Below are 12,337 nucleotides of genomic sequence, written 5' to 3'. Positions count from 1 at the left end.
TCACCCAGGATCAGGTTGGCCGTCATGGGAGGTGTGGCCCAGCCCCCAATTCCTCCGCACATGTGGGACGAGCCTCCCGTGACGGGCAACCTGACCTTGGGCGAACCAGTTGCTAAATTACACTCTCCCCACTATCAAAGTGGATCCTGGGTGCTATGCTGCAATGAAGAAATGGGAAATGGAGCAGCCAGCACAAGGAAGGAGGAGGTGCAAGGAAAGCGGCCCCCTCCTTCCCTCATGCTGGCTGCTCCGTTGCCCGTTTCTTCATTGCAGCGTAATCCCACTGAGCTTGCCCCACCACTGTCCAGGTGCCCTTGCTTCCCCCAAGCATTTCTTTGCCTACCTGATTTCCAGCTCTGTCGTGTTTCTCCATTGCATTTCTCGCCATGATCTGCCTGCAGCGCTCATGCCAACTGCCCCTTTCCAACCAGAACTGGAATGCTGCCACATTTAAGTGCCGGTAGATGCCAGCTTTCCCTCCAGCGGGCCTGGGCAACTGCTGGAGAGGGATGGGCCTCTTTCAGCACCTGGTGTGCAGATGCCCTTGCTTCCCCCAAGCATTTCTTTGCCTACCTGATTTTTTTCCCCCCTCCCTTTTTTTGTTTTATTTTACAATATATCCATATCAGTGCATGAATAGTGTAGCATCTGGGTATCACACATTTTAGTACAAATAAAAATAGTGCTATTAATCATATTAGTTACATTTCTCAAGCTTATATAGTTTTAGTGTTAATGCACATATTTGTGTTAAATTATAGACTTTCATTATTTAATTATTCAGTGTTTCAATACGTTATTCCAATGCCCATCACAATATTATTTAAACATACATAATAATACCATCATTCAATTTCTAATCTTCCTTCTTATTATTACTTTTGTCTTATTGTATAAAAATGTGTATACTAATATTCCCTCTCTCTTATTTCTACCCCTATTCTAACTTTTAATAATGCCACCATTATATTTAAGAATAAATCGTTTTCTATCCATCATCTCTTGCCCATTTTAAAGCTTTATTTGTTTGTTTTTTAAACTTATCTCCCATTTTCCTCTCTTGGATCTTTATCTGCATCTATGTCTTGACTATTCATTTTAAACATTTCTCCCATCTCTGCCCTTTTCCATTGTCTAGCTTCCAAAATATCTATCCCTGCCCCTGTCTCTCTTTCAAAAATGTCTTCTTGTATCTCTAGTTCCGTTTTTAAATCTCTTAAAATGTTTCCCCTTGGTTTATTTCACCAGTCATTGTTGTTTTTGTTATTGTCTACTTTTTGTCATCTTGTTTTGTTTGCTGGTTAATCTGTTCTGCTTTTTTATCTGCTCTTCCAATTAAGTTCTACTTTTTCTTGACGTCTTGATCACCCATTTTCCTTTGTATAATATTTCCCAGTTTTTCATTCATGCCATGTATTAAGTTCTTAATCTCAGAATGTCCTTGATGTTTTGAAACACTGACACCATTTCTTCCCAAATTCAACTCATTTCCTCCTGATGTAGCATCTTGTCTTGTTTTAATAAGTCCTGCTGTTGTTCAGTAATCAGAAAAACATATATTGAAGCCTAAAGTCACTCCCCAAAAGGAATTCAATGTTCACAATTTTTGTATTCCATAGTTAATCAATCTGTTTCTTTAGATAATATCAAAAGCTTTCCAGAACCTCCTTAAATCCCCTTTATGCATTCAATTTTGTATCATAGCATTCAGGAGTCTCTTTAATGAAAAAGTATTGCTTATTCTCATATTTAAATCTCCAAAAGTCACACCGTAGGTGCATAAAACATATCCTTGTCAGAATTTTCTAGGATTAAAGAATATGTTATACTTTCCTTTCATCAGTAGATGGCATTCTCAGTTTAGATTTCAATGTTAACCAATTTAATAAATCAAAATATAGAAACAAACTTAAATTTTTAGGTAAATGGTTTCAAATTTTTAAAATGCCTTACAGAGTAATGCCTGCTTAGTTTAAAAGTCAAATATTCTGTATTTTTAACAGATTTTTTTTTGCTTCTCCCCCTTAATTCTTTTCTTTGAATTCTGAAGTTTTTCTCAAAGTCCTTAGTCTCTGCTATAGCAAATAATTGTGAGCATCATTTCCTGGATTATTTCCTTTTGGGATTAGGTTTTAAATAAAAAAGAATCCTCTCACCCAGTTCCAGGCACTGTTCACTAACTCTGCTCCAGCACCAGTCTTAGGTGTTCCTCAGCTGCCCCAGCTTCGTGGCACCCATCTTTAAGTTGCCTCTTCTCCTTGTCATGGCTGAGATGGGAAAAAAACCCTGGGATCCAGCAGGAGAGTTGTGACTCTCCAACGGTCTCACAGGGTGCCCCTCTTTGCTTCACCGCCCGTACAGGGTGGCTTTGGCTCCTTTTGGAGTCTACCAATGGTGAGAACTAAGCATGGGACCGCAGAGACCCGCATCTCATGTCCAATCTCACTGCAACATCAAAAGGAAGTCTCCCAATGTCTCTTGCCTACCTGATATTCAACTCCATTGCATATCTCCATCACATTGTGTGCAGGGAAACAAGTTTGTGGAACTAAAAAAAAAAAGTTCAACCAATCAATCCCAACTTTGCAAGGATCTTTTTTTTTCATAAGAAGTTGGAATTGATTGGTTGAACTTTTGTTTTTTTAGTCCACAAACTTTTGTTTCACTGCACACAATGGTGTGAAATGTGACTGAGCTGTAAATCAGGTAGACAAAGAAATGGTTGGGGGAAGCGAGGGCATCTGGGTGGTGGTAGGTGGGGCAAGCTCTTCTGTCTACAAAAACCTTGTCTGTGACGGCTGATGCTGAAAGGCAGAGAAAGAGCTGTCGGGAAGAAGCTGGAGTTGGGAATACCCTTGCATCAATAAAGGGGGAAGGTGGCTAAGTGAGGGGCAGAAAGCCTTGCCATGCTTGGCAAGGGGAAAAGAAATGGCAAGTGCAGCCCCATCTTTCTCCAGACACCCCAATGAAAGGCAGTGGCAGCCTGGCTGCTTCCTTTCCCTGCCCTTTCCAGTGCTGGAAGACAGCTATCAGCCACACACCCAATCACCCATCCATCCCTCTCTTTTTCTGGGTTTACCCGCTGCCACAGTCCACCACATAGGCCAGGAAGGGTGTACCTGTGGCGGGGTGGTGGCAGTGGGAGCTGGGTATGCTCGGTGAACTGCTCGATGAACTCATGCAGGCGGATATAGAGTGCACCCAGGCGGCAGATGTGGGCCAGGAGGACAGCCTTGCTCAGATGCAGGAATGGTAGCAGCTCTGTGGACACCTGCAGGAGAAGAGGAGGAAGGGTGCTGGTCCAGGCCCATGGAGGGAAGGAGGGCCTTCTCTTCTCGCCCCACCGCCGCGCCCACTTGCAGGTCACTGCCCACAAAAAGGCTGTCTGGGTAGCTAAACAGCTCCAGCAGCAACTCATGGATCATAGTGCTGCATGGGGACCAGGCTTGAACCCTTCTTTGCAGGAGTCTCAACGATGCCCCTGACCTCCTTAGGTTAGAGCTGTCTCCGGGTGCTAGATTGACCCCCTTCGAAGCCCTCATGTGCCATGGAACTCATCCGAGGCCTCTCTTGCCATCCGCTGAGGTGCCTGGACACCCAGTGATGGATGGGGTCCTTCAGGCACGTAGTTGGCTGCCTGTTTAGTACCTCCTGCTCCTCCCTCCGGGGCCCCTTGTCAGTGCTACCTTGGGGTTTTGCCTGAGGGGCGGGCTGTGAGGCAGGGCTGGGCATGATGATTCAGCTGGTTCGCCGAACTACACATAAAATTAACAATCAGTTTGGCCAAATCTGTGCAAATTGGCTGAATTCCACCACTGAATACAACACAATAAAATCCTATCAAATACAAATATAAATACAAAACAATATATTCTATCTAAAAAGGATTAGAGCTAATATAGTATACTGTTGTGGCCCAGCAAGAGCCATTGGAGCTGTCACCAGACTCCGACAGCGAGGGTCCCTATGAGTCGGCTCTGGAGGATGTGGAGGACCCTGGGCAGGGTTCTGACTCTGAGCAGGGATCGGAGAGTCTGGTCGGCCACCAGGAGGCGCCTGAGGCATGGAGCTGCGATGAGAGCCAAAGGAAGGGGATCCTGATGCCATGCCTTGGAGCAGTGGGGAGGAGTCACGGGACAGTGAGTCAGATATCAGCAGGGAGTTATTAGATGCTCGTTACCGCCGCGCCCACAGGTGCAAGGAGCAAGTGCTCAGTTACTGGCGGTAATTGCTCTCAGCTGCTGATAAGTAGACTCCTCTCCAGTCTATAAAAGGACTGATTGTGCATACGCCCTTTACAGAAGTCAACGTAGGAACTATTGGGAAAGTTCCGTCTTGTGAGCTTGGCAGGCTGGATAGCTGCTATCGTGTCTCCGTGCCAGAGGGTTCTGAGAGTCTAGTCGTGGTGGATTGCTGCCAAGGATCTGTCTGTCTGTCTGTCTGTGCAATAAATCCTGTTGAAGTAGTTTTGGTCCGGAGTGTGTTCTGTGTTGGCGAGGGAAGAAGGGGGGTCAGAACAGATTGACTTCTGCCCCAAACGAAGCTCCATTAAGCTGAAATGGAGCAACTACATGCTGAGAATGCCCTCTTGGCACAACAATTGGCTAACCTCCCCCCCCCCCCAGCGAAGGAGGAAATGTCCAGTGGCTACTCCAGACAAGTTTGATGGCAACCAAAATATGTTTGCAGCGTTCTTGGGACAATGCCAGCTGTTTATCAGCTTGAGAGCGGAGGACTTTCCCACTGACCGGACAAAGTTGGGATTTATTATCAGCTTGCTCTGAGGCACAGCAGCTAGGTGGGCCACTCCCTTGCTCTCTCAGCTGAGCCCTCTGCTGGATGATTCCCAGGGTTTTTGTAAACATCTCAGGCTGATGTTTGAGGATCCCATTAAAGGGGAAACAGCCACCAGACTCCTTAAGTCGTTGCAGCAGGGGCGTGGCTCTTTGCAGGATTATGTCAGTGAATTCCAGCTGCTTAGTCAGGACTCTGCTTGCCAGCCCTCATAGACACTTTTCAGGATGGGCTGTCAGATGACCTGCAGGATGAGCTGGTGAGGGTGGACAGGCCTCCGACGTTCGACGCGCTGGTTCACTTGTGCCTCCGGATAGATGCCCGGCTGCAGAGGCGGAGGCCTCACCGCGCATCCCAGGAGACTGCTAGGGTGCCGGTCCCTCAGGAGACTACAGTTGCATGGGAGGAGCCCATGGAGTTGGGTGCCGCCAAACTCCGATTGGCACGCACGGAGATGAACAGACGGCATGCAGGGGGGTTGTGTTTTTACTGTGGGGATCCTGGACACCTGGCTTAGGTTTGCACCAAAAAGGGTGGGGAGGGGGCTGCACGGCCTGCGGCCTCCCCCTCAATTCCTAAACAACGTGTAGAAAAATGGGCGGAGACCGATCTGAGGGAGACTTTAGGTTGAGCGCAGGCCGGAACAGAGGTGGAGGGGCCTCCACGGCACATGGTTTTAGCAGTGCACATTCTATTGTTGGGTAGTCCGCAGGGAATTCCGGCCCATGCCTTGGTCAATTCCGGGGCTACCACAAACTTAATGAATGCGGCGTTTGCTACTAAATACAATGTCCCTCTGTGTCCAGTGGACCCACCAATGCGTGTTGAGACCATTGACGGTCGGGTGCTTCTGTTTGGGCCTATCAAGGCCGCCATGCAGTCTTTGCGCCTGATCCTCGGGGAGCATGAGGAGGCCATCCAATTTTACATGGCTTCGGGCCTGCATTTCCCCGTGGTGTTGGGCTTGGCTTGGCTGCGGGCGCACGACCCTCAAATCTACTGGTCGCAGAACTTGATCATGTTCCCGTCCCTGCAATGCATCGACCACACCCGTCAGGTTTGTGCAGCCCAGGTACCCAGTTCGCCCTAGGTGACCGTGCCGCCGGATTTAGCGGAGTTCGTGGATGTCTTTAGTGAACAGGAGGCGGACCAACTGCCGCCGCACCGGCCTTATGACTGTCCCATTGACCTGGTACCTGATGCGAAACTCCCGACGGGTCGTTTGTACTCCATGTCTGAGCTGGAGTTGGCCGCATTGTGGGATTTTCTTGACAAGAACCTTGCCCGGGGGTTTATCCGGCCTTCGTCCTCGCCCTTGTCTGCCCCAGTTTTGTTCGTAAAAAAGGAGACTGGGGATCTGAGACTTTGTTGCGATTACCGTTGCCTGAATGCCATCACGGTTCGTAACCGTTACCCGCTGCCCCTGATTCCTGAGTTGTTGGAGCGGCTCCAGAAGGCAACAGTGTTCACAAAACTGGACTTGCATGGGGCTTACAACCTGGTCAGAGTCAGGGCGGGGGATGAATGGAAGACAGCCTTTGGCACCCGGTATGGACATTTCGAATATATGGTCATGCCATTGGGGTTGACCAATGCCCCGGCAGTCTTCCAACACTTCATGAATGACATCTTCCGGGACCTTTTGGATCAGTTTGTCATCATTTACCTGGACGAAGGCCAGCTGGTCAGTGCACCAGAACCTGGAAGGGCAATGAGTGATGGCTCCGTGTGCCCAGAGAGATGATTCTGAGTGCTGCTTCCGGCATGCATGCCATAGGTTTGCCATCATGGCTATATTATCTCCATGCCTCACTGACACCATCCACTGCATGGCTACTGTTATACCACTAGGTGCTGAACAACAGATAGCATGACCATTATTCCTAATTCCTTTTAATTTATCAGTGTAATTATTTCTGATCCATGAATTAGGCCTACCTGGAATATAACAACCCAACAGCACTTTTTCATTTAAAAAGCATATCCTTTAGCCTCTTATAATAATGTGCAAATATTTTCAGTGCTACAAGTGCAAGATTATACTTTTATATATGAAAAAATATAAAATATAGGATATAGTTAAAATCCTTTTTCTTGTTCCATGCAGGTGAAACTGAACAGGAGCTGGGACCTCCTCCCTCTGTAGATGAGGCAGCAAACACACTCATGACTCGCCTTGGCTTCCTTCTGGGAGAAAAAGTGACTGAGCTACAGGCAGGGAATCAGTATAACATGGAAGGACAGGAAGACAATCAGGTGAGCTTAAAACTTTGTGTATAATTATAATTATTTCATTATATTCTATTTCTGGAAAACAAAAAAATACATGCTATGATTCAAATCTCATCTTGTATTAGATGTATAAAAATCATATACATTGGTGATTAACTAGAACTTGTCAGGCAAAAGCAAGTAGAACAAGTCCACAAACTTTTAAGAATCACCAGACTGACTGCATTCGCAAGAGAACTGATAGATAAGAGCTGCACTGACTCATATTCTCCTTCCCTTGACCTCCGTGTGCTCATGCCACACCACCTCACCTCTCTTCTAACTCATGTGTGGCCTGTCCAGCGATTTTGACAAAGACTGGGACTACCTGAACTGTCATTATTAAGAAATATGGTCATGTGACCATATAGCTTAATAACAGGGGTCTCGATCCCAATTGCCAGCATAACTCAAGGATTACCTATAATTAGAATATTATTCTGGATGAGTTTGAGCCTGTTGCATCTGTTGACAAAGAACAGTTCTTTTCATAAAAAGCTGAGCAAGTTGATGTGGTTCTTACAATACTAGGTCATTGGAAAGATATATGGACCTATTCTCCATATCTGGTCTTTAAAAAAGTTTATCTATTCATCTTTGGGTAATGTGGCCAGGGCATATTCCTTAAATTACTCCATCTCATGTTATTAGTCTGATAGCAAACTCTCCCTTTCCAGATTTCAGGGAAGGAAGCCCCATGATGATTCATTTTCAAAGTTTTCAGAACAATCATCAATTTTTGAATAGGAGTCTTTTAGAAATTTTAGTCTAGGGGGCAGAAGAGTTGTCAACATACATACAGACATACGTATGTACATATACAGCCTAAAGCAACAAGAACGAACATTGATACTTACCCTGAACGTGGCTTCTCATGAGGAGAGCGGGAGGTGCTACAGTTGGGCTGTTATCAGTGCTGATTGGTCCATAGACTGAGAGAAAGTGGTGCAGCCACGCCTCTACTCCTTTTGCCCAGTTCCTCAAGGTCACATGGAGTATAATGATCTGCAATAAAATTTCACAACAAGGGTACCCCCTCCCCGGGCAGTCCGCTACGACTAACTAGGGTGGGATGTAGCATCTCCCGCTCCCCTTATGAGAAGCGATGTTCAGGTAAGTACCAACATTCGTTCTCCATGATAGGGAGTGGGAGGTGCTACCGTTGGGACATATCCAAGCTACAGGGGAGGATGATGCTTCAGCTGACGCATAAGCATCTAGTCTATAGTGACGTATAAAGGAAGTAGGGGATGCCCAAGAGGCTGCCCTACAGATATCTTCAAATGGTGCTCTAGTCACCCATGCCGCTGTGGTAGCCGTACTTCAAGTTAAATGTGCGATAATACCCTGAGGTGGAGTCTTATTCTTTATCTTGTAGACCAAAGATATGGTTCCTTTTAACCATCGATCTATGGTTGTCGGGGTGACTCTAGCTCCCAGAGTGGCCAATTGGAATGACACCAGCAATGCTTCCCCTACAGAACAAAGCCGTTCATCTGAGGTAAATCCTCAGTGTCCTATGGACATACAACCTGTGCCAGAGACATTCTCTTGCGTCGGATGGAGCCGGACAGAAGTTGGGTTATACTACCTCTTGCGCCCTATGAAAAGGAGTGTTTATTTTTGGGAGGAAGGAGGGATCTAACCTTAGTGTTACCCTGTCCTGATGGATAACGCACAAGTCATCTTGAAATGAAAATTCCGAGCTGCGAAATGTTTCTTGCCGATGTAATTAAGAATGCAACTTTGTATTAAGAATGCAACTTTCAGAGTCAAGAGCTGAAGAGAGACTGTGTGTGTGGCTCAAATGGGGGTCCTGTCAAAGCCTGAAGGACCAATGGTAAATCCCACATAGGGAATCGGTGTATGATTGGTGGGGCCAGATTTGCTCCACCCTTTAAGAACCACTTAATAAGTAGTAGGTACGATAAGGGGACTTGACCTTCCCCAGGTAGGACAGTTGAAAGTACTGCAATTTGGCGGCGCAGAGTGTTGTGAGCAAGGCCCCTGTCCAGTCCGTCCTGCAAAAATTCCAGGATCTGTGGTATCGAGGCGTCAGATGGGGATATGACGTCGACCAACACCACCTGACCAACACTGACCACGTGGCATTGTATATCCTTGTGGTCGATGGTTGTCTGGATGCCTCCAAAGTGGAGATAACTCTTGCGGAAACGTTCGCTTCCTTCAGGAGGCCCAGTTCAAGTGCCATTGGGGCTCCGGGTGTATCAAAAATCCCTGACACACAGATCTCCTCCCTGGGGATTTTCCATGATGGGGACGCAGACAATTGTATCAAGTCCGCATACCACAGTCTCCTGGGCCAGTCTGGTGCGATCAGGATTACTTCCACCCCCTTTAACACTACCATCCTGATGGTGCCTGGAAGAAGGAGAAGGGAGCGAAGTGTACAAGAGGCCTGTTGGCCATCTGCATCTCAGAGCGTCTGTGTCCTCGGCCCCTCGTGTCTGGTATCTGGATACAAACCGGGGGAGTTGTGCATTCGCTGGGGTTGCAAAAAAGTCTATCATCGGTGTCCCAAACTGAGGGCAAATGTGAAAAAGATCTGGATGGAGCTGCCACTTCCTGTGATCCACGGTAGCCCAACTGAGCCAATCTGCTTGATGATTGGCAGTGCTGGAGATATGGTCCGCTATAATCGAGGCCACGTGCATCTCTGCCCACGAGATGAGTCTGTGTGCCTCTGTCCACAAAGCTTTTGAGTGAGTCCCACCTTGCCTGTTCACGTGTGACTTCGTGGCGATGTTGTGGGTGAGAAGTAACATGTGCTTGCGTTGCGAGTCCGGCTGAAAGAGGTGCAATGCCAGACGGGCCACTTTCAGCTCGAGATAGTTTATATTGTGGCGTAGGTCTATGGCGTCCAACGACCTTGCGGCAGCTTTGAGCCCATCAGCGTCTCCCAGCTATAAAGACTGGCATCTGTAGTCATGGTTACTCTTGTCGGCTCTCTGAACTCCGATCCTCTGGTGAGTGCTGTGGAGAGCCACCACCAGAACAACAGGCAGACTTGTGGAGACACTGGAATGGCCAAAGGTGTATTTTATATGGGATTAAGGCCCACTGCAATGTCCTGGCGTGAAAGCGCACTCATTATCCCAATGCACTATATCATTGTGCCTAGTAGACGTGAAAGGTCTACTATGGGTACTGCCCGCCTGGAACGCATTTTACAGACTAATTTTTGTAGATTAGACCTATGGTCTTGAGACAGAAAGACCAACCCAGCCCCTGAGTCTATTATTGCTCCTAGGTACAAAATTCTTATGGTGGGAGTGAGGTGGCTTTTAGAAAAATTGACAGAGAACCCCACCTGTTGAAGGGTGCTAATGGTGAGGTGAAGGTCCTGAATTGCCTGATCATAAGAATGGGCCTGCACTAAGACATCATCAAGGTAGCATTGGAGCCTTACCGGGATGGAACGAAGATAAGCTGCCAATGCTGCCAGAACCTTGATGAATGACATCGGGGCTGAGGCCAGCCCAAAGGGCAACGCCCGGTACTAATAATGAGACCCCTCCTGAGCAAACCTGAGGTATCTGTGGTGGGATGGTAATAGTGGGATTTGTAGATGCACTTCAGTGAGGTCTATGGAGGCCAGATAGTCTCTCTGTCTGATCCCTTGTAACATGGACCTCAATGAGGCCATTTTAAAACGTCTATAAACGATGTACCGTTTATACATTTCAGATCAAGGATTGCTCTCCACCCCCCCTTCCCTCCGAACTCTTAGGGACTTTAAAGAGGTTGTAATAAAATCCCAACCCCCGCTCTTCCAACGGAACCGGCTCTATTGGTCGAATTTCCAGTAAATGTCGAATTGCGAGCCTTACAAGATTACGTTTTACAGCGTTCCAAGAAGAAGGGAAGGACCTGATGAGATTCGGAGGGGAGGAGAAAAATTCTAATCTGAGGTCCTGTTGTACAGTTGCAAGGACCCAAGCATCCATTGTTATGCGTTCCCATTGTGACGCAAAGTGATACAGGCGATGGCCTATGGGAAGAGTGGGATTAGACTCATTTCCCTCTGCGGAAGGGGTGACCACCTCCCCCATGAAAGGGCCATTTGGACTGGCCCTGGGTTCTATTCCTGTCAGGGAAATAATTCCTGTTTTGGAATTGATCTGCCCTGGGACCATAGTACCTGTTCTGATGGAAGTCAGGCTCACTGGGATGGAAAGAGGGTCGTCTGTGTTAAGGAGCAGATCGGTTCTCCTGTCGCTTGGTTGAAGTGGGAAGCACCTTCTTTTTGTCCTTGTTTTCAATTAATATAGGTTCAAAGGACTCACCAAAAAGAGACTCTCCTGCATAAGGTGCGGATGCTAAGTGGAACTTTGACTACTTGTCTGCTTGCCAGTTCCTAAGCCAAAGAAGGTGTCTGGAGGCCACAGAAGCAGACAAAGCCCAAGAGGCAAACTTGAAGGAATCTAGTGTGGCATCTGCAGAAAATTGTGTTGCAACAATAATTTTACTAAGGTCTTTCATCATTCCAATGTCCTCAGGTGGAATTCACTCCTGCAGTTGCTGCAACCACAAGAGGGTGGTCCTATTAAAGAAGGAAGCAGCTACTACCGATTTTATGGCCCATGCTGAAGCCTGGAACCCTTTCCATAAGATGAGTTGCACTTTTTTATCTTCAGGCTTCAGCTTGTCCGCAACATCTCCTGAGACAACAGTGGCAGAAGATGACCGGGCCATGACTGGGGTATCGAAAGAAGGAAGCTGAAGTGCTGGGGAAAGTCCCTGATTTACATTGTAAAAGCATCTGTCGTTCCCCCCCTGGATTTGGGAAATTCCCTGGACGAGCCCACTGATTCTTCACTACCTCTAGAAATAGAGGGGGAGCAGGGACCTCCTCCTTATCCATGGCAGCCTTAGCAAACATTGTCTGAGGCAAGTCCTTGCAGCTTTCAGTAGATGCAGTCACAGAGTCTCCACCCAACTTAGGGGTCGCCTTAGCTTTGCCCAAAAGTTGTTTGAAAGAGAAGGTGGGAAGATTCTGAAAAAGGCTGTAGTGTCTAGTTTTGTTGACGCCTCATCCTCAGACATCATTAAATCATACTGAGGTTCCTCCCCCTGTACAGGCCCCTCATTAGCCAGCGAGGGGGACCCTGGTCTACGCTCTCCACCTGTCTGACTCACCACGGGAGCCCCTATGTATGATTGAGGTTGGGTGTCTTTGCGCCCCTGAACCTGAGTGCCCTGTTGCTTCAAGCCTGAATCAATGCTATGAGAAATTGCAGAGGTAATTATT

General features: G+C 47.3%; 1 protein-coding gene across 7 annotated transcripts in view; it reads left to right on the top strand.

The window, feature by feature from the left end:
* Positions 1 to 12,337, top strand: part of TANC2 (tetratricopeptide repeat, ankyrin repeat and coiled-coil containing 2) — a gene marked incomplete at its 3' end in the record, with an annotated part of 370,267 nt that overhangs the window by 226,479 nt on the left and 131,451 nt on the right. For all 7 annotated transcript variants that reach the window (XM_081933706.1, XM_081933707.1, XM_081933702.1 and 4 more), the window contains one exon: positions 6,902 to 7,050. In XM_081933706.1, the coding sequence (XP_081789832.1) occupies positions 6,902 to 7,050 (149 nt within the window). The remainder of the gene's footprint in view (positions 1 to 6,901; positions 7,051 to 12,337) is intronic.

This window comes from Natrix helvetica, assembly GCF_964273705.1.
Source record: "Natrix helvetica genome assembly, chromosome: Z".
NCBI lineage: Eukaryota > Metazoa > Chordata > Lepidosauria > Squamata > Natricidae > Natrix > Natrix helvetica.
This window is presented reverse-complemented; position numbering and strand designations above follow the sequence as displayed.